At 51.9% G+C, this 22,042-nt stretch overlaps 1 protein-coding gene across 5 annotated transcripts in view; it reads left to right on the top strand.

Annotated features, from left to right (window-relative positions):
• LOC110535267 overlaps positions 1–22,042 on the top strand; it is a 142,040-nt gene that overhangs the window by 100,770 nt on the left and 19,228 nt on the right. For all 5 annotated transcript variants that reach the window (XM_036987015.1, XM_036987014.1, XM_036987012.1 and 2 more), the window contains 3 exons: positions 21,149–21,175; positions 21,335–21,364; positions 21,941–21,958. In XM_036987015.1, coding sequence (XP_036842910.1) covers positions 21,149–21,175; positions 21,335–21,364; positions 21,941–21,958 — 75 coding nt within the window. The remainder of the gene's footprint in view (positions 1–21,148; positions 21,176–21,334; positions 21,365–21,940; positions 21,959–22,042) is intronic.

The following is a 22,042-nucleotide window of genomic DNA, read 5'->3' as shown; positions in this document are numbered from 1 at the left end:
CTTACTGAGACCTAGACAACCAGGTGAGGGGAGTTCCTTACTGAGACCTAGACAACCAGGTGAGGGGAGCTCCTTACTGAGAGCTAGACAACCAGGTGAGGGGAGTTCCTTACTGAGAACTAGACAACCAGGTGAGGGGAGTTCCTTACTGAGACCTAGACAACCAGGTGAGGGGAGTTCCTTACTGAGACCTAGACAACCATGTGAGGGGAGTTCCTTACTGAGACCTAGACAACCAGGTGAGGGGAGTTCCTTACTGAGACCTAGACAACCAGGTGAGGGGAGTTCCTTACTGAGACCTAGACAACCAGGTGAGGGGAGTTCCTTACTGAGACCTAGACAACCAGGTGAGACCTAGATAACCAGGTGAGGGGAGTTCCTTACTGAGACCTAGACAACCAGGTGAGGGGAGTTCCTTACTAAGACCTAGACAACCAGGTGAGGGGAGTTCCTTACTGAGACCTAGACAACCAGGTGAGGGGAGTTCCTTACTGAGACCTAGACAACCAGGTGAGGGGAGTTCCTTACTGAGACCTAGACAACCAGGTGAGGGGAGTTCCTTACTGAGACCTAGACAACCAGGTGAGGGGAGTTCCTTACTGAGACCTAGACAACCAGGTGAGGGGAGTTCCTTACTGAGACCTAGACAACCAGGTGAGGGGAGTTCCTTACTGAGACCTAGACAACCAGGTGAGGGGTGTTCCTTACTGAGACCTAGACAACCAGGTGAGGGGAGTTCCTTACTGAGACCTAGACAACCAGGTGAGACCTAGAAAACCAGGTGAGGGGAGTTCCTTACTGAGACCTAGACAACCAGGTGAGGAGAGTTCCTTACTGAGACCTAGACAACCAGGTGAGGGGAGTTCCTTACTGAGAACTAGACAACCAGGTGAGACCTAGACAACCAGGTGAGGGGAGTTCCTTACTGAGACCTAGACAACCAGGTGAGGGAAGTTCCTTTCTAAGACCTAGACAACCAGGTGAGGGGAGTGCCTTACTGAGACCTAGACAACCAGGTGAGGGGAGTTCCTTACTGAGACCTAGACAACCAGGTGACGGGAGTTCCTTACTGAGACCTAGACAACCAGGTGAGGGGAGTTCCTTACTGAGACCTAGACAACCAGGTGAGACCTAGACAACCAGGTGAGGGGAGTTCCTTACTGAGACCTAGACAACCAGGTGAGGGGAGTTCCTTACTGAGACCTAGACAACCAGGTGAGGGGAGTTCCTTACTGAGACCTAGACAACCAGGTGAAGGGAGTTCCTTACTAAGACCTAGACAACCAGGTGAGGGGAGTTCCTTACTGAGACCTAGACAACCAGGTGAGGGGAGTTCCTTACTGAGACCTAGACAACCAGGTGAGGGGTGTCCCTTACTGAGACCTAGACAACCAGGTGAGGGGAGTTCCTTACTGAGACCTAGACAACCAGGTGAGACCTAGACAACCAGGTGAGGGGAGTTCCTTACTGAGACCTAGACAACCAGGTGAGGGGAGTTCCTTACTTAGACCTAGACAACCAGGTGAGGGGAGTTCCTTACTGAGACCTAGACAACCAGGTGAAGGGAGTTCCTTACTAAGACCTAGACAACCAGGTGAGGGGAGTTCCTTACTGAGACCTAGACAACCAGGTGAGGGGAGTTCCTTACTGAGACCTAGACAACCAGGTGAGGGGAGTTCCTTACTGAGACCTAGACAACCAGGTGAGACCTAGACAACCAGGTGAGGGGAGTTCCTGACTGAGACCTAGACAACCAGGTGAGGGGAGTACCTTACTGAGACCTAGATAACCAGGTAAGGGGAGTTCCTTACTGAGACCTAGACAACCAGGTGAAGGGAGCTCCTTACTGAGAGCTAGACAACCAGGTGAGGGGAGTTCCTTACTGAGAACTAGACAACCAGGTGAGGGGAGTTCCTTACTGAGACCTAGACAACCAGGTGAGGGGAGTTCCTTACTGAGACCTAGACAACCAGGTGAGGGGAGTTCCTTACTCAGACCTAGACAACCAGGTGAGGGGTGTCCCTTACTGAGACCTAGACAACCAGGTGAGGGGAGTTCCTTACTGAGACCTAGACAACCAGGTGAGACCTAGACAACCAGGTGAGGGGAGTTCCTTACTGAGACCTAGACAACCAGGTGAGGGGAGTTCCTTACTGAGACCTAGACAACCAGGTGAAGGGAGTTCCTTACTGAGGCCTAGACAACCAGGTGAGGGGAGTTCCTTACTGAGACCTAGACAACCAGGTGAGGGGAGTTCCTTACTGAGACCTAGACAACCAGGTGAGGGGAGTTCCTTACTGAGACCTAGACAACCAGGTGAGGGGAGTTCCTTACTGAGACCTAGACAACCAGGTGAGACCTAGACAACCAGGTGAGGGGAGTTCCTTACAGAGACCTAGACAACCAGGTGAGGGGAGTTCCTTACTGAGACCTAGACAACCAGGTGAGGGGAGTTCCTTACTGAGACCTAGACAACCAGTTGAGGGGAGCTCCTTACTGAGAGCTAGACAACCAGGTGAGGGGAGTTCCTTACTGAGAACTAGACAACCAGGTGAGGGGAGTTCCTTACTGAGACCTAGACAACCAGGTGAGGGGAGTTCCTTACTGAGACCTAGACAACCACGTGAGGGGAGTTCCTTACTGAGACCTAGACAACCAGATGAGGGGAGTTCCTTACTGAGACCTAGACAACCAGGTGAGACCTAGACAACCAGGTGAGGGGAGTTCCTGACTGAGACCTAGACAACCAGGTGAGGGGAGTACCTTACTGAGACCTAGATAACCAGGTGAGGGGAGTTCCTTACTGAGACCTAGACAACCAGGTGAGGGGAGTTCCTTACTGAGACCTAGACAACCAGGTGAGGGGAGTTCCTTACTGAGACCTAGACAACCAGGTGAGGGGTGTCCCTTACTGAGACCTAGACAACCAGGTGAGGGGAGTTCCTTACTGAGACCTAGACAACCAGGTGAGACCTAGACAACCAGGTGAGGGGAGTTCCTTACTGAGACCTAGACAACCAGGTGAGGGGAGTTCCTTACTGAGACCTAGACAACCAGGTGAAGGGAGTTCCTTACTGAGGCCTAGACAACCAGGTGAGGGGAGTTCCTTACTGAGACCTAGACAACCAGGTGAGGGGAGTTCCTTACTGAGACCTAGACAACCAGGTGAGGGGAGTTCCTTACTGAGACCTAGACAACCAGGTGAGGGGAGTTCCTTACTGAGACCTAGACAACCAGGTGAGACCTAGACAACCAGGTGAGGGTAGTTCCTTACAGAGACCTAGACAACCAGGTGAGGGGAGTTCCTTACTGAGACCTAGACAACCAGGTGAGGGGAGTTCCTTACTGAGACCTAGACAACCAGTTGAGGGGAGCTCCTTACTGAGAGCTAGACAACCAGGTGAGGGGAGTTCCTTACTGAGAACTAGACAACCAGGTGAGGGGAGTTCCTTACTGAGACCTAGACAACCAGGTGAGGGGAGTTCCTTACTGAGACCTAGACAACCAGGTGAGGGGAGTTCCTTACTGAGACCTAGACAACCAGATGAGGGGAGTTCCTTACTGAGACCTAGACAACCAGGTGAGACCTAGACAACCAGGTGAGGGGAGTTCCTGACTGAGACCTAGACAACCAGGTGAGGGGAGTACCTTACTGAGACCTAGATAACCAGGTGAGGGGAGTTCCTTACTGAGACCTAGACAACCAGGTGAAGGGAGCTCCTTACTGAGAGCTAGACAACCAGGTGAGCGGAGTTCCTTACTGAGAACTAGACAACCAGGTGAGGGGAGTTCCTTACTGAGACCTAGACAACCAGGTGAGGGGAGTTCCTTACTGAGACCTAGACAACCAGGTGAGGGGAGTTCCTTACTGAGACCTAGACAACCAGGTGAGGGGAGTTCCTTACTGAGACCTAGACAACCAGGTGAGGGGAGTTCCTTACTGAGACCTAGACAACCAGGTGAGACCTAGACAACCAGGTGAGGGGAGTTCCTTACTGAGACCTAGACAACCAGGTGAGGGGAGTTCCTTACTGAGACCTAGACAACCAGGTGAGGGGAGTTCCTTACTGAGGCCTAGACAACCAGGTGAGGGGAGTTCCTTACTGAGACCTAGACAACCAGGTGAGGGGAGTTCCTTACTGAGACCTAGACAACCAGGTGAGGGGAGTTCCTTACTGAGACCTGGACAACCAGGTGAGGGGAGTTCCTTACTGAGACCTAGACAACCAGGTGAGACCTAGACAACCAGGTGAGGGGAGTTCCTTACAGAGACCTAGACAACCAGGTGAGGGGAGTTCCTTACTGAGACCTAGACAACCAGGTGAGGGGAGTTCCTTACTGAGACCTAGACAACCAGGTGAGGGGAGCTCCTTACTGAGAGCTAGACAACCAGGTGAGGGGAGTTCCTTACTGAGAACTAGACAACCAGGTGAGGGGAGTTCCTTACTGAGACCTAGACAACCAGGTGAGGGGAGTTCCTTACTGAGACCTAGACAACCAGGTGAGGGGAGTTCCTTACTGGGACCTAGACAACCAGGTGAGGGGAGTTCCTTACTGAGACCTAGACAACCAGGTGAGGGGAGTTCCTTACTGAGACCTAGACAACCAGGTGAGACCTAGACAACCAGGTGAGGGGAGTTCCTTACTGAGACCTAGACAACCAGGTGAGGGGAGTTCCTTACTGAGACCTAGACAACCAGGTGAGGGGAGTTCCTTACTGAGACCTAGACAACCAGGTGAGGGGAGTTCCTTACTGAGACCTAGACAACCAGGTGAGACCTAGACAACCAGGTGAGGGGAGTTCCTTACTGAGACCTAGACAACCAGGTGAGGGGAGTTCCTTACTGAGACCTAGACAACCAGGTGAGGGGAGCTCCTTACTGAGAGCTAGACAACCAGGTGAGGGGAGTTCCTTACTGAGAACTAGACAACCAGGTGAGGGGAGTTCCTTACTGAGACCTAGACAACCAGGTGAGGGGAGTTCCTTACTGAGACCTAGACAACCATGTGAGGGGAGTTCCTTACTGAGACCTAGACAACCAGGTGAGGGGAGTTCAATACTGAGACCTAGACAACCAGGTGAGGGGAGTTCCTTACTGAGACCTAGACAACCAGGTGAGGGGAGTTCCTTACTGAGACCTAGACAACCAGGTGAGACCTAGATAACCAGGTGAGGGGAGTTCCTTACTGAGACCTAGACAACCAGGTGAGGGGAGTTCCTTACTAAGACCTAGACAACCAGGTGAGGGGAGTTCCTTACTGAGACCTAGACAACCAGGTGAGGGGAGTTCCTTACTGAGGCCTAGACAACCAGGTGAGGGGAGTTCCTTACTGAGACCTAGACAACCAGGTGAGGGGAGTTCCTTACTGAGACCTAGACAACCAGGTGAGGGGAGTTCCTTACTGAGACCTGGACAACCAGGTGAGGGGAGTTCCTTACTGAGACCTAGACAACCAGGTGAGACCTAGACAACCAGGTGAGGGGAGTTCCTTACAGAGACCTAGACAACCAGGTGAGGGGAGTTCCTTACTGAGACCTAGACAACCAGGTGAGGGGAGTTCCTTACTGAGACCTAGACAACCAGGTGAGGGGAGCTCCTTACTGAGAGCTAGACAACCAGGTGAGGGGAGTTCCTTACTGAGAACTAGACAACCAGGTGAGGGGAGTTCCTTACTGAGACCTAGACAACCAGGTGAGGGGAGTTCCTTACTGAGAACTAGACAACCAGGTGAGGGGAGTTCCTTACTGAGACCTAGACAACCAGGTGAGGGGAGTTCCTTACTGAGACCTAGACAACCATGTGAGGGGAGCTCCTTACTGAGAGCTAGACAACCAGGTGAGGGGAGTTCCTTACTGAGACCTAGACAACCAGGTGAGGGGAGTTCCTTACTGAGACCTAGACAACCAGGTGAGGGGAGTTCCTTACTGAGACCTAGACAACCAGGTGAGACCTAGATAACCAGGTGAGGGGAGTTCCTTACTGAGACCTAGACAACCAGGTGAGGGGAGTTCCTTACTAAGACCTAGACAACCAGGTGAGGGGAGTTCCTTACTGAGACCTAGACAACCAGGTGAGGGGAGTTCCTTACTGAGGCCTAGACAACCAGGTGAGGGGAGTTCCTTACTGAGACCTAGACAACCAGGTGAGGGGAGTTCCTTACTGAGACCTAGACAACCAGGTGAGGGGAGTTCCTTACTGAGACCTGGACAACCAGGTGAGGGGAGTTCCTTACTGAGACCTAGACAACCAGGTGAGGGGAGTTCCTTACTAAGACCTAGACAACCAGGTGAGGGGAGTTCCTTACTGAGACCTAGACAACCAGGTGAGGGGAGTTCCTTACTGAGGCCTAGACAACCAGGTGAGGGGAGTTCCTTACTGAGACCTAGACAACCAGGTGAGGGGAGTTCCTTACTGAGACCTAGACAACCAGGTGAGGGGAGTTCCTTACTGAGGCCTAGACAACCAGGTGAGGGGAGTTCCTTACTGAGACCTAGACAACCAGGTGAGGGGAGTTCCTTACTGAGACCTAGACAACCAGGTGAGGGGAGTTCCTTACTGAGACCTGGACAACCAGGTGAGGGGAGTTCCTTACTGAGACCTAGACAACCAGGTGAGGGGAGTTCCTTACTGAGACCTAGACAACCAGGTGAGGGGAGTTCCTTACTGAGACCTAGACAACCAGGTGAGACCTAGACAACCAGGTGAGGGGAGTTCCTTACTGAGACCTAGACAACCAGGTGAGGGGAGTTCCTTACTGAGACCTAGACAACCAGGTGAGGGGAGCTCCTTACTGAGAGCTAGACAACCAGGTGAGGGGAGTTCCTTACTGAGAACTAGACAACCAGGTGAGGGGAGTTCCTTACTGAGACCTAGACAACCAGGTGAGGGGAGTTCCTTACTGAGACCTAGACAACCATGTGAGGGGAGTTCCTTACTGAGACCTAGACAACCAGGTGAGGGGAGTTCAATACTGAGACCTAGACAACCAGGTGAGGGGAGTTCCTTACTGAGACCTAGACAACCAGGTGAGGGGAGTTCCTTACTGAGACCTAGACAACCAGGTGAGACCTAGATAACCAGGTGAGGGGAGTTCCTTACTGAGACCTAGACAACCAGGTGAGGGGAGTTCCTTACTAAGACCTAGACAACCAGGTGAGGGGAGTTCCTTACTGAGACCTAGACAACCAGGTGAGGGGAGTTCCTTACTGAGGCCTAGACAACCAGGTGAGGGGAGTTTCTTACTGAGACCTAGACAACCAGGTGAGGGGAGTTCCTTACTGAGACCTAGACAACCAGGTGAGGGGAGTTCCTTACTGAGACCTGGACAACCAGGTGAGGGGAGTTCCTTACTGAGACCTAGACAACCAGGTGAGACCTAGACAACCAGGTGAGGGGAGTTCCTTACAGAGACCTAGACAACCAGGTGAGGGGAGTTCCTTACTGAGACCTAGACAACCAGGTGAGGGGAGTTCCTTACTGAGACCTAGACAACCAGGTGAGGGGAGCTCCTTACTGAGAGCTAGACAACCAGGTGAGGGGAGTTCCTTACTGAGAACTAGACAACCAGGTGAGGGGAGTTCCTTACTGAGACCTAGACAACCAGGTGAGGGGAGTTCCTTACTGAGAACTAGACAACCAGGTGAGGGGAGTTCCTTACTGAGACCTAGACAACCAGGTGAGGGGAGTTCCTTACTGAGACCTAGACAACCATGTGAGGGGAGCTCCTTACTGAGAGCTAGACAACCAGGTGAGGGGAGTTCCTTACTGAGACCTAGACAACCAGGTGAGGGGAGTTCCTTACTGAGACCTAGACAACCAGGTGAGGGGAGTTCCTTACTGAGACCTAGACAACCAGGTGAGACCTAGATAACCAGGTGAGGGGAGTTCCTTACTGAGACCTAGACAACCAGGTGAGGGGAGTTCCTTACTAAGACCTAGACAACCAGGTGAGGGGAGTTCCTTACTGAGACCTAGACAACCAGGTGAGGGGAGTTCCTTACTGAGGCCTAGACAACCAGGTGAGGGGAGTTCCTTACTGAGACCTAGACAACCAGGTGAGGGGAGTTCCTTACTGAGACCTAGACAACCAGGTGAGGGGAGTTCCTTACTGAGACCTGGACAACCAGGTGAGGGGAGTTCCTTACTGAGACCTAGACAACCAGGTGAGACCTAGACAACCAGGTGAGGGGAGTTCCTTACAGAGACCTAGACAACCAGGTGAGGGGAGTTCCTTACTGAGACCTAGACAACCAGGTGAGGGGAGTTCCTTACTGAGACCTAGACAACCAGGTGAGGGGAGCTCCTTACTGAGAGCTAGACAACCAGGTGAGGGGAGTTCCTTACTGAGAACTAGACAACCAGGTGAGGGGAGTTCCTTACTGAGACCTAGACAACCAGGTGAGGGGAGTTCCTTACTGAGACCTAGACAACCAGGTGAGGGGAGTTCCTTACTGGGACCTAGACAACCAGGTGAGGGGAGTTCCTTACTGAGACCTAGACAACCAGGTGAGGGGAGTTCCTTACTGAGACCTAGACAACCAGGTGAGACCTAGACAACCAGGTGAGGGGAGTTCCTTACTGAGACCTAGACAACCAGGTGAGGGGAGTTCCTTACTGAGACCTAGACAACCAGGTGAGGGGAGTTCCTTACTGAGACCTAGACAACCAGGTGAGGGGAGTTCCTTACTGAGACCTAGACAACCAGGTGAGGGGAGTTCCTTACTGAGACCTAGACAACCAGGTGAGGGGAGTTCCTTACTGAGACCTAGACAACCAGGTGAGACCTAGACAACCAGGTGAGGGGAGTTCCTTACTGAGACCTAGACAACCAGGTGAGGGGAGTTCCTTACTGAGACCTAGACAACCAGGTGAGGGGAGCTCCTTACTGAGAGCTAGACAACCAGGTGAGGGGAGTTCCTTACTGAGAACTAGACAACCAGGTGAGGGGAGTTCCTTACTGAGACCTAGACAACCAGGTGAGGGGAGTTCCTTACTGAGACCTAGACAACCATGTGAGGGGAGTTCCTTACTGAGACCTAGACAACCAGGTGAGGGGAGTTCCTTACTGAGACCTAGACAACCAGGTGAGGGGAGTTCCTTACTGAGACCTAGACAACCAGGTGAGGGGAGTTCCTTACTGAGACCTAGACAACCAGGTGAGACCTAGATAACCAGGTGAGGGGAGTTCCTTACTGAGACCTAGACAACCAGGTGAGGGGAGTTCCTTACTAAGACCTAGACAACCAGGTGAGGGGAGTTCCTTACTGAGACCTAGACAACCAGGTGAGGGGAGTTCCTTACTGAGGCCTAGACAACCAGGTGAGGGGAGTTCCTTACTGAGACCTAGACAACCAGGTGAGGGGAGTTCCTTACTGAGACCTAGACAACCAGGTGAGGGGAGTTCCTTACTGAGACCTGGACAACCAGGTGAGGGGAGTTCCTTACTGAGACCTAGACAACCAGGTGAGACCTAGACAACCAGGTGAGGGGAGTTCCTTACAGAGACCTAGACAACCAGGTGAGGGGAGTTCCTTACTGAGACCTAGACAACCAGGTGAGGGGAGTTCCTTACTGAGACCTAGACAACCAGGTGAGGGGAGCTCCTTACTGAGAGCTAGACAACCAGGTGAGGGGAGTTCCTTACTGAGAACTAGACAACCAGGTGAGGGGAGTTCCTTACTGAGACCTAGACAACCAGGTGAGGGGAGTTCCTTACTGAGACCTAGACAACCAGGTGAGGGGAGTTCCTTACTGGGACCTAGACAACCAGGTGAGGGGAGTTCCTTACTGAGACCTAGACAACCAGGTGAGGGGAGTTCCTTACTGAGACCTAGACAACCAGGTGAGACCTAGACAACCAGGTGAGGGGAGTTCCTTACTGAGACCTAGACAACCAGGTGAGGGGAGTTCCTTACTGAGACCTAGACAACCAGGTGAGGGGAGTTCCTTACTGATACCTAGACAACCAGGTGAGGGGAGTTCCTTACTGAGACCTAGACAACCAGGTGAGGGGAGTTCCTTACTGAGACCTAGACAACCAGGTGAGGGGAGTTCCTTACTGAGACCTAGACAACCAGGTGAGACCTAGACAACCAGGTGAGGGGAGTTCCTTACTGAGACCTAGACAACCAGGTGAGGGGAGTTCCTTACTGAGACCTAGACAACCAGGTGAGGGGAGCTCCTTACTGAGAGCTAGACAACCAGGTGAGGGGAGTTCCTTACTGAGAACTAGACAACCAGGTGAGGGGAGTTCCTTACTGAGACCTAGACAACCAGGTGAGGGGAGTTCCTTACTGAGACCTAGACAACCATGTGAGGGGAGTTCCTTACTGAGACCTAGACAACCAGGTGAGGGGAGTTCCTTACTGAGACCTAGACAACCAGGTGAGGGGAGTTCCTTACTGAGACCTAGACAACCAGGTGAGGGGAGTTCCTTACTGAGACCTAGACAACCAGGTGAGACCTAGATAACCAGGTGAGGGGAGTTCCTTACTGAGACCTAGACAACCAGGTGAGGGGAGTTCCTTACTAAGACCTAGACAACCAGGTGAGGGGAGTTCCTTACTGAGACCTAGACAACCAGGTGAGGGGAGTTCCTTACTGAGAACTAGACAACCAGGTGAGGGGAGTTCCTTACTGAGACCTAGACAACCAGGTGAGGGGAGTTCCTTACTGAGACCTAGACAACCAGGTGAGGGGAGTTCCTTACTGAGACCTAGACAACCAGGTGAGGGGTGTTCCTTACTGAGACCTAGACAACCAGGTGAGGGGAGTTCCTTACTGAGACCTAGACAACCAGGTGAGACCTAGAAAACCAGGTGAGGGGAGTTCCTTACTAAGACCTAGACAACCAGGTGAGGAGAGTTCCTTTACTGAGACCTAGACAACCAGGTGAGGGGAGTTCCTTACTGAGACCTAGACAACCAGGTGAGGGGAGTTCCTTACTGAGACCTAGACAACCAGGTGAGGGGAGTTCCTTACTGAGACCTAGACAACCAGGTGAGAGGAGTTCCTTACTGAGACCTAGACAACCAGGTGAGGGGAGTTCCTTACTGAGACCTAGACAACCAGGTGAGACCTAGACAACCAGGTGAGGGGAGTTCCTTACTGAGACCTAGACAACCAGGTGAGGGGAGTTCCTTACTGAGACCTAGACAACCAGGTGAGGGGAGTTCCTTACTGAGACCTGGACAACCAGGTGAGGGGAGCTCCTTACTGAGAGCTAGACAACCAGGTGAGGGGAGTTCCTTACTGAGAACTAGACAACCAGGTGAGGGGAGTTCCTTACTGAGACCTAGACAACCAGGTGAGGGGAGTTCCTTACTGAGACCTAGACAACCAGGTGAGGGGAGTTCCTTACTGAGACCTAGACAACCAGGTGAGGGGAGTTCCTTACTGAGACCTAGACAACCAGGTGAGGGGAGTTCCTTACTGAGACCTAGACAACCAGGTGAGGGGAGTTCCTTACTGGGACCTAGACAACCAGGTGAGGGGAGTTCCTTACTGAGACCTAGACAACCAGGTGAGGGGAGTTCCTTACTGAGACCTAGACAACCAGGTGAGGGGAGTTCCTTACTGAGACCTAGACAACCAGGTGAGGGGAGTTCCTTACTGGGACCTAGACAACCAGGTGAGGGGAGTTCCTTACTGAGACCTAGACAACCAGGTGAGGGGAGTTCCTTACTGAGACCTAGACAACCAGGTGAGACCTAGACAACCAGGTGAGGGGAGTTCCTTACTGAGACCTAGACAACCAGGTGAGGGGAGTTCCTTACTGAGACCTAGACAACCAGGTGAGGGGAGTTCCTTACTGATACCTAGACAACCAGGTGAGGGGAGTTCCTTACTGAGACCTAGACAACCAGGTGAGGGGAGTTCCTTACTGAGACCTAGACAACCAGGTGAGGGGAGTTCCTTACTGAGACCTAGACAACCAGGTGAGACCTAGACAACCAGGTGAGGGGAGTTCCTTACTGAGACCTAGACAACCAGGTGAGGGGAGTTCCTTACTGAGACCTAGACAACCAGGTGAGGGGAGCTCCTTACTGAGAGCTAGACAACCAGGTGAGGGGAGTTCCTTACTGAGAACTAGACAACCAGGTGAGGGGAGTTCCTTACTGAGACCTAGACAACCAGGTGAGGGGAGTTCCTTACTGAGACCTAGACAACCATGTGAGGGGAGTTCCTTACTGAGACCTAGACAACCAGGTGAGGGGAGTTCCTTACTGAGACCTAGACAACCAGGTGAGGGGAGTTCCTTACTGAGACCTAGACAACCAGGTGAGGGGAGTTCCTTACTGAGACCTAGACAACCAGGTGAGACCTAGATAACCAGGTGAGGGGAGTTCCTTACTGAGACCTAGACAACCAGGTGAGGGGAGTTCCTTACTAAGACCTAGACAACCAGGTGAGGGGAGTTCCTTACTGAGACCTAGACAACCAGGTGAGGGGAGTTCCGTACTGAGAACTAGACAACCAGGTGAGGGGAGTTCCTTACTGAGACCTAGACAACCAGGTGAGGGGAGTTCCTTACTGAGACCTAGACAACCAGGTGAGGGGAGTTCCTTACTGAGACCTAGACAACCAGGTGAGGGGTGTTCCTTACTGAGACCTAGACAACCAGGTGAGGGGAGTTCCTTACTGAGACCTAGACAACCAGGTGAGACCTAGAAAACCAGGTGAGGGGAGTTCCTTACTAAGACCTAGACAACCAGGTGAGGAGAGTTCCTTTACTGAGACCTAGACAACCAGGTGAGGGGAGTTCCTTACTGAGACCTAGACAACCAGGTGAGGGGAGTTCCTTACTGAGACCTAGACAACCAGGTGAGGGGAGTTCCTTTCTGAGACCTAGACAACCAGGTGAGGGGAGTTCCTTACTGAGACCTAGACAACCAGGTGAGGGGAGTTCCTTACTGAGACCTAGACAACCAGGTGAGACCTAGACAACCAGGTGAGGGGAGTTCCTTACTGAGACCTAGACAACCAGGTGAGGGGAGTTCCTTACTGAGACCTAGACAACCAGGTGAGGGGAGTTCCTTACTGAGACCTGGACAACCAGGTGAGGGGAGCTCCTTACTGAGAGCTAGACAACCAGGTGAGGGGAGTTCCTTACTGAGAACTAGACAACCAGGTGAGGGGAGTTCCTTACTGAGACCTAGACAACCAGGTGAGGGGAGTTCCTTACTGAGACCTAGACAACCAGGTGAGGGGAGTTCCTTACTGAGACCTAGACAACCAGGTGAGGGGAGTTCCTTACTGAGACCTAGACAACCAGGTGAGACCTAGACAACCAGGTGAGGGGAGTTCCTTACTGAGACCTAGACAACCAGGTGAGACCTAGACAACCAGGTGAGGGGAGTTCCTTACTGAGACCTAGACAACCAGGTGAGGGGAGTTCCTTACTGAGACCTAGACAACCAGGTGAGGGGAGTTCCTTACTGAGACCTAGACAACCAGGTGAGGGGAGTTCCTTACTGAGACCTAGACAACCAGGTGAGGGGAGTTCCTTACTGAGACCTAGACAACCAGGTGAGGGGAGTTCCTTACTGAGACCTAGACAACCAGATGAGACCTAGACAACCAGGTGAGGGGAGTTCCTTACTGAGACCTAGACAACCAGGTGAGGGGAGTTCCTTACTGAGACCTAGACAACCAGGTGAGGGGAGTTCCTTACTGAGACCTAGACAACCAGGTGAGTGGAGCTCCTTACTGAGACCTAGACAACCAGGTGAGGGGAGTTCCTTACTGAGACCTAGACAACCAGGTGAGACCTGGACAACCAGGTGAGGGGAGTTCCTTACTGAGACCTAGACAACCAGGTGAGACCTAGACAACCAGGTGAGGGGAGTTCCTTACTGAGACCTAGACAACCAGGTGAGGGGAGTTCCTTACTAAGACCTAGACAACCAGGTGAGGGGAGTTCCTTACTGAGACCTAGACAACCAGGTGAGGGGAGTTCCTTACTGAGACCTAGACAACCAGGTGGGGGGAGTTCCTTACTGAGACCTAGACAACCAGGTGAGGGGAGTTCCTTACTAAGACCTAGACAACCAGGTGAGGGGAGTTCCTTACTGAGACCTAGACAACCATGTGAGGGGAGTTCCTTACTGAGACCTAGACAACCAGGTGAGGGGAGTTCCTTACTGAGACCTAGACAACCAGGTGAGGGGAGTTCCTTACTGAGACCTAGACAACCAGTTGAGGGGAGCTCCTTACTGAGAGCTAGACAACCAGGTGAGGGGAGTTCCTTACTGAGAACTAGACAACCAGGTGAGGGGAGTTCCTTACTGAGACCTAGACAACCAGGTGAGGGGAGTTCCTTACTGAGACCTAGACAACCAGGTGAGGGGAGTTCCTTACTGAGACCTAGACAACCAGATGAGGGGAGTTCCTTACTGAGACCTAGACAACCAGGTGAGACCTAGACAACCAGGTGAGGGGAGTTCCTGACTGAGACCTAGACAACCAGGTGAGGGGAGTACCTTACTGAGACCTAGATAACCAGGTGAGGGGAGTTCCTTACTGAGACCTAGACAACCAGGTGAAGGGAGCTCCTTACTGAGAGCTAGACAACCAGGTGAGGGGAGTTCCTTACTGAGAACTAGACAACCAGGTGAGGGGAGTTCCTTACTGAGACCTAGACAACCAGGTGAGGGGAGTTCCTTACTGAGACCTAGACAACCAGGTGAGGGGAGTTCCTTACTGAGACCTAGACAACCAGGTGAGGGGTGTTCCTTACTGAGACCTAGACAACCAGGTGAGGGGAGTTCCTTACTGAGACCTAGACAACCAGGTGAGACCTAGACAACCAGGTGAGGGGAGTTCCTTACTGAGACCTAGACAACCAGGTGAGGGGAGTTCCTTACTGAGACCTAGACAACCAGGTGAGGGGAGTTCCTTACTGAGGCCTAGACAACCAGGTGAGGGGAGTTCCTTACTGAGACCTAGACAACCAGGTGAGGGGAGTTCCTTACTGAGACCTAGACAACCAGGTGAGGGGAGTTCCTTACTGAGACCTGGACAACCAGGTGAGGGGAGTTCCTTACTGAGACCTAGACAACCAGGTGAGACCTAGACAACCAGGTGAGGGGAGTTCCTTACAGAGACCTAGACAACCAGGTGAGGGGAGTTCCTTACTGAGACCTAGACAACCAGGTGAGGGGAGTTCCTTACTGAGACCTAGACAACCAGGTGAGGGGAGCTCCTTACTGAGAGCTAGACAACCAGGTGAGGGGAGTTCCTTACTGAGAACTAGACAACCAGGTGAGGGGAGTTCCTTACTGAGACCTAGACAACCAGGTGAGGGGAGTTCCTTACTGAGACCTAGACAACCAGGTGAGGGGAGTTCCTTACTGGGACCTAGACAACCAGGTGAGGGGAGTTCCTTACTGAGACCTAGACAACCAGGTGAGGGGAGTTCCTTACTGAGACCTAGACAACCAGGTGAGACCTAGACAACCAGGTGAGGGGAGTTCCTTACTGAGACCTAGACAACCAGGTGAGGGGAGTTCCTTACTGAGACCTAGACAACCAGGTGAGGGGAGTTCCTTACTGATACCTAGACAACCAGGTGAGGGGAGTTCCTTACTGAGACCTAGACAACCAGGTGAGGGGAGTTCCTTACTGAGACCTAGACAACCAGGTGAGGGGAGTTCCTTACTGAGACCTAGACAACCAGGTGAGACCTAGACAACCAGGTGAGGGGAGTTCCTTACTGAGACCTAGACAACCAGGTGAGGGGAGCTCCTTACTGAGAGCTAGACAACCAGGTGAGGGGAGTTCCTTACTGAGAACTAGACAACCAGGTGAGGGGAGTTCCTTACTGAGACCTAGACAACCAGGTGAGGGGAGTTCCTTACTGAGACCTAGACAACCATGTGAGGGGAGTTCCTTACTGAGACCTAGACAACCAGGTGAGGGGAATTCCTTACTGAGACCTAGACAACCAGGTGAGGGGAGTTCCTTACTGAGACCTAGACAACCAGGTGAGGGGAGTTCCTTACTGAGACCTAGACAACCAGGTGAGACCTAGATAACCAGGTGAGGGGAGTTCCTTACTGAGACCTAGACAACCAGGTGAGGGGAGTTCCTTACTAAGACCTAGACAACCAGGTGAGGGGAGTTCCTTACTGAGACCTAGACAACCAGGTGAGGGGAGTTCCTAACTGAGAACTAGACAACCAGGTGAGGGGAGTTCCTTACTGAGACCTAGACAACCAGGTGAGGGGAGTTCCTTACTGAGACATAGACAACCAGGTGAGGGGTGTTCCTTACTGAGACCTAGACAACCAGGTGAGGGGAGATCCTTACTGAGACCTAGACAACCAGGTGAGACCTAGAAAACCAGGTGAGGGGAGTTCCTTACTAAGACCTAGACAACCAGGTGAGGAGAGTTCCTTACTGAGACCTAGACAACCAGGTGAGGGGAGTTCCTTACTGAGACCTAGACAACCAGGTGAGGGGAGTTCCTTACTGAGACCTAGACAACCAGGTGAGGGGAGTACCTTACTGAGACCTAGATAACCAGGTGAGGGGAGTTCCTTACTGAGACCTAGACAACCAGGTGAGGGGAGTTCCTTACTGAGACCTAGACAACCAGGTGAGACCTAGACAACCAGGTGAGGGGAGTTCCTTACTGAGACCTAGACAACCAGGTGAGGGGAGTTCCTTACTGAGACCTAGACAACCAGGTGAGGGGAGTTCCTTACTGAGACCTGGACAACCAGGTGAGGGGAGCTCCTTACTGAGAGCTAGACAACCAGGTGAGGGGAGTTCCTTACTGAGTACTAGACAACCAGGTGAGGGGAGTTCCTTACTGAGACCTAGACAACCAGGTGAGGGGAGTTCCTTACTGAGACCTAGACAACCAGGTGAGGGGAGTTCCTTACAGAGACCTAGACAACCAGGTGAGGGGAGTTCCTTACTGAGACCTAGACAACCAGGTGAGACCTAGACAACCAGGTGAGGGGAGTTCCTTACTGAGACCTAGACAACCAGGTGAGACCTAGACAACCAGGTGAGGGGAGTTCCTTACTGAGACCTAGACAACCAGGTGAGGGGAGTTCCTTACTGAGACCTAGACAACCAGGTGAGGGGAGTTCCTTACTGAGACCTAGACAACCAGGTGAGGGGAGTTCCTTACTGAGACCTAGACAACCAGGTGAGGGGAGTTCCTTACTGAGACCTAGACAACCATGTGAGGGGAGTTCCTTACTGAGACCTAGACAACCAGGTGAGGGGAGTTCCTTACTGAGACCTAGACAACCAGGTGAGGGGAGTTCCTTACTGAGACCTAGACAACCAGGTGAGGGGAGTTCCTTACTGAGACCTAGACAACCAGGTGAGGGGAGTTCCTTACTGAGACCTAGACAACCAGGTGAGGGGAGTTCCTTACTGAGACCTAGACAACCAGGTGAGACCTAGACAACCAGGTGAGGGGAGTTCCTTACTGAGACCTAGACAACCAGGTGAGGGGAGTTCCTTACTGAGACCTAGACAACCAGGTGAGGGGAGTTCCTTACTGAGACCTAGACAACCAGGTGAGACCTAGACAACCAGGTGAGGGGAGTTCCTTACTGAGACCTAGACAACCAGGTGAGGGGAGTTCCTTACTGAGACCTAGACAACCAGGTGAGGGGAGTTCCTTGCTGAGACCTAGACAACCAGGTGAGGGGAGCTCCTTACTGAGAGCTAGACAACCAGGTGAGGGGAGTTCCTTACTGAGAACTAGACAACCAGGTGATGGGAGTTCCTTACTGAGACCTAGACAACCAGGTGAGGGGAGTTCCTTACTGAGACCTAGACAACCAGGTGAGGGGAGTTCCTTACTGAGACCTAGACAACCAGGTGAGGGGAGTTCCTTACTGAGACCTAGACAACCAGGTGAGGGGAGTTCCTTACTGAGACCTAGACAACCAGGTGAGACCTAGACAACCAGGTGAGGGGAGTTCCTTACTGAGACCTAGACAACCAGGTGAGGGGAGTTCCTTACTGAGACCTAGACAACCAGGTGAGGGGAGTTCCTTACTGAGACCTAGACAACCAGGTGAGGGGAGTTCCTTACTGAGACCTAGACAACCAGGTGAGGGGAGTTCCTTACTGAGACCTAGACAACCAGGTGAGGGGAGTTCCTTACTGAGACCTAGACAACCAGGTGAGGGGAGTTCCTTACTGAGACCTAGACAACCAGGTGAGGGGAGTTCCTTACTGAGACCTAGACAACCAGATGAGACCTAGACAACCAGGTGAGGGGAGTTCCTTACTGAGACCTAGACAACCAGGTGAGGGGAGTTCCTTACTGAGACCTAGACAACCAGGTGAGGGGAGTTCCTTACTGAGACCTAGACAACCAGGTGAGGGGAGCTCCTTACTGAGACCTAGACAACCAGGTGAGGGGAGTTCCTTACTGAGACCTAGACAGCCAGGTGAGACCTAGACAACCAGGTGAGGGGAGTTCCTTACTGAGACCTAGACAACCAGGTGAGGGGAGTTCCTTACTGAGACCTAGACAACCAGGTGAGGGGAGTTCCTTACTAAGACCTAGACAACCAGGTGAGGGGAGTTCCTTACTGAGACCTAGACAACCAGGTGAGGGGAGTTCCTTACTGAGACCTAGACAACCAGGTGGGGGGAGTTCCTTACTGAGACCTAGACAACCAGGTGAGGGGAGTTCCTTACTGAGACCTAGACAACCAGGTGAGGGGAGTTCCTTACTGAGACCTAGACAACCATGTGAGGGGAGTTCCTTACTGAGACCTAGACAACCAGGTGAGGGGAGTTCCTTACTGAGACCTAGACAACCAGGTGAGGGGAGTTCCTTACTGAGACCTAGACAACCAGGTGAGGGGAGTTCCTTACTGAGACCTAGACAACCAGGTGAGGGGAGTTCCTTACTGAGACCTAGACAACCAGGTGAGGGGAGTTCCTTACTGAGACCTAGACAGCCAGGTGAGACCTAGACAACCAGGTGAGGGGAGTTCCTTACTGAGATCTAGACAACCAGGTGAGGGGAGTTCCTTACTGAGACCTAGACAACCAGGTGAGGGGAGTTCCTTACTGAGACCTAGACAACCAGGTGAGGGGAGTTCCTTACTGAGACCTAGACAACCAGGTGAGACCTAGACAACCAGGTGAGGGGAGTTCCTTACTGAGACCTAGACAACCAGGTGAGGGGAGTTCCTTACTGAGACCTAGACAACCAGGTGAGGGGAGTTCCTTACTGAGACCTAGACAACCAGGTGAGACCTAGACAACCAGGTGAGGGGAGTTCCTTACTGAGACCTAGACAACCAGGTGAGGGGAGTTCCTTACTGAGACCTAGACAACCAGGTGAGGGGAGTTCCTTGCTGAGACCTAGACAACCAGGTGAGGGGAGCTCCTTACTGAGAGCTAGACAACCAGGTGAGGGGAGTTCCTTACTGAGAACTAGACAACCAGGTGATGGGAGTTCCTTACTGAGACCTAGACAACCAGGTGAGGGGAGTTCCTTACTGAGACCTAGACAACCAGGTGAGGGGAGTTCCTTACTGAGACCTAGACAACCAGGTGAGACCTAGACAACCAGGTGAGGGGAGTTCCTTACTGAGACCTAGACAACCAGGTGAGGGGAGTTCCTTACTGAGACCTAGACAACCAGGTGAGACCTAGACAACCAGGTGAGGGGAGTTCCTTACTGAGACCTAGACAACCAGGTGAGGGGAGTTCCTTACTGAGACCTAGACAACCAGGTGAGGGGAGTTCCTTACTGAGACCTAGACAACCAGGTGAGACCTAGACAACCAGGTGAGGGGAGTTCCTTACTGAGACCTAGACAACCAGGTGAGGGGAGTTCCTTACTGAGACCTAGACAACCAGGTGAGGGGAGTTCCTTACTGAGACCTAGACAACCAGGTGAGGGGAGTTCCTTACTGAGACCTAGACAACCAGGTGAGGGGAGTTCCTTACTGAGACCTAGACAACCAGGTGAGGGGAGTTCCTTACTGAGACCTAGACAACAATGTAAGGGGAGTTCCTTACTGAGACCTAGACAACCAGGTGAGGGGAGTTCCTTACTGAGACCTAGACAACCAGGTGAGGGGAGTTCCTTGCTGAGACCTAGACAACCAGGTGAGGGGAGCTCCTTACTGAGAGCTAGACAACCAGGTGAGGGGAGTTCCTTACTGAGAACTAGACAACCAGGTGATGGGAGTTCCTTACTGAGACCTAGACAACCAGGTGAGGGGAGTTCCTTACTGAGACCTAGACAACCAGGTGAGGGGAGTTCCTTACTGAGACCTAGACAACCAGGTGAGGGGAGTTCCTTACTGAGACCTAGACAACCAGGTGAGGGGAGTTCCTTACTGAGACCTAGACAACCAGGTGAGACCTAGACAACCAGGTGAGGGGAGTTCCTTACTGAGACCTAGACAACCAGGTGAGGGGAGTTCCTTACTGAGACCTAGACAACCAGGTGAGGGGAGTTCCTTACTGAGACCTAGACAACCAGGTGAGGGGAGTTCCTTACTGAGACCTAGACAACCAGGTGAGGGGAGTTCCTTACTGAGACCTAGACAACCAGGTGAGGGGAGTTCCTTACTGAGACCTAGACAACCAGGTGAGGGGAGTTCCTTACTGAGACCTAGACAACCAGGTGAGGGGAGTTCCTTACTGAGACCTAGACAACCAGGTGAGGGAGGAGCGGAGGAGAGGGACTAAGATAGAATACTGAGTTTTGATTGGCTCAAAATTATATACTGTATTGATCCCATGATTCAATAATTATGTACTGGGTAGAGAGGAACCAGGCTCTGAGGGGTGACCAGTCCTCTACTGGCTGTACTGGGTAGAGAGGAACCAGGCTCTGAGGGGTGACCAGTCCTCTACTGGCTGTACTGGGTAGACCAGAGGAACCAGGCTCTGAGGGGTGACCAGTCCTCTACTGGCTGTACTGGGTAGAGAGGAACCAGGCTCTGAGGGGTGACCAGTCCTCTACTGGCTGTACTGGGTAGAGAGGAACCAGGCTCTGAGGGGTGACCAGTCCTCTACTGGCTGTACTGGGTAGAGAGGAACCAGGCTCTGAGGAGGTATCAGAAGGGTTTGATAATAACATGGTTTTAGAAGGTGTCAACATGTCTTCTAACTGACAATCTGTTTTTTACGAACATCTACAGATTCAAATGAGGAAGATCTTTACCTTTGTAAGTAGTGTGTTTGTCTGTCTGTCTGTCTGTCTGTCTGTCTGTCTGTCTGTCTGTCTGTCTGTCTGTCTGTCTGTCTGTCTGTCTGTCTGTCTGTCTGTCTGTGTTCCTGTCTCTGTCTTGGTGACAAGATGAGTGAATATATTTCTTTCCCTCTAGATGAACTTCAAAACCTGGCTGAACAGATGGGTAAGTGTTGTCTCTGTGTTTAATATATTCATGTCGTCTGTCTTCATGTTCTAGTACCCATAATACATCATGTTTTATCTTCTGTCTACAGAGGAGGTCAGAATAGAGAGGATGTAGTCTGTCTTCATGTTCTAGTACCCATAATACATCATGTTTTATCTTCTGTCTACAGAGGAGGTCAGAATAGAGAGGATGTAGTCTGTCTTCATGTTCTAGTACCCATAATACATCATGTTTTATCTACTGTCTACAGAGGAGGTCAGAATAGAGAGGATGTAGTCTGTCTTCATGTTCTAGTACCCATAATACATCATGTTTTATCTACTGTCTACAGAGGAGGTCAGAATAGAGAGGATGTAGTCTGTCTTCATGTTCTAGTACCCATAATACATCATGTTTTATCTACTGTCTACAGAGGAGGTCAGAATAGAGAGGATGTAGTCTGTCTTCATGTTCTAGTACCCATAATACATCATGTTTTATCTACTGTCTACAGAGGAGGTCAGAATAGAGAGGATGTAGTCTGTCATGTTCTAGTACCCATAATACATCATGTTTTATCTTCTCTGTCTACAGAGGTCCGAATACAGAGTGGTGAGTTGTGTGTTAAAGTTATTCACAACTGCATGCAATAAGTTCTGTGATTTAAGTGAAAACACTTTCCTTAAAAAATCTATA

This window comes from Oncorhynchus mykiss, chromosome 9, assembly GCF_013265735.2.
Source record: "Oncorhynchus mykiss isolate Arlee chromosome 9, USDA_OmykA_1.1, whole genome shotgun sequence".
Taxonomy (NCBI): Eukaryota; Metazoa; Chordata; class Actinopteri; order Salmoniformes; family Salmonidae; genus Oncorhynchus; species Oncorhynchus mykiss.
The sequence above is the reverse complement of the archived record's forward strand: the minus strand, read 5'-3'. Positions and strand labels throughout refer to the sequence as shown.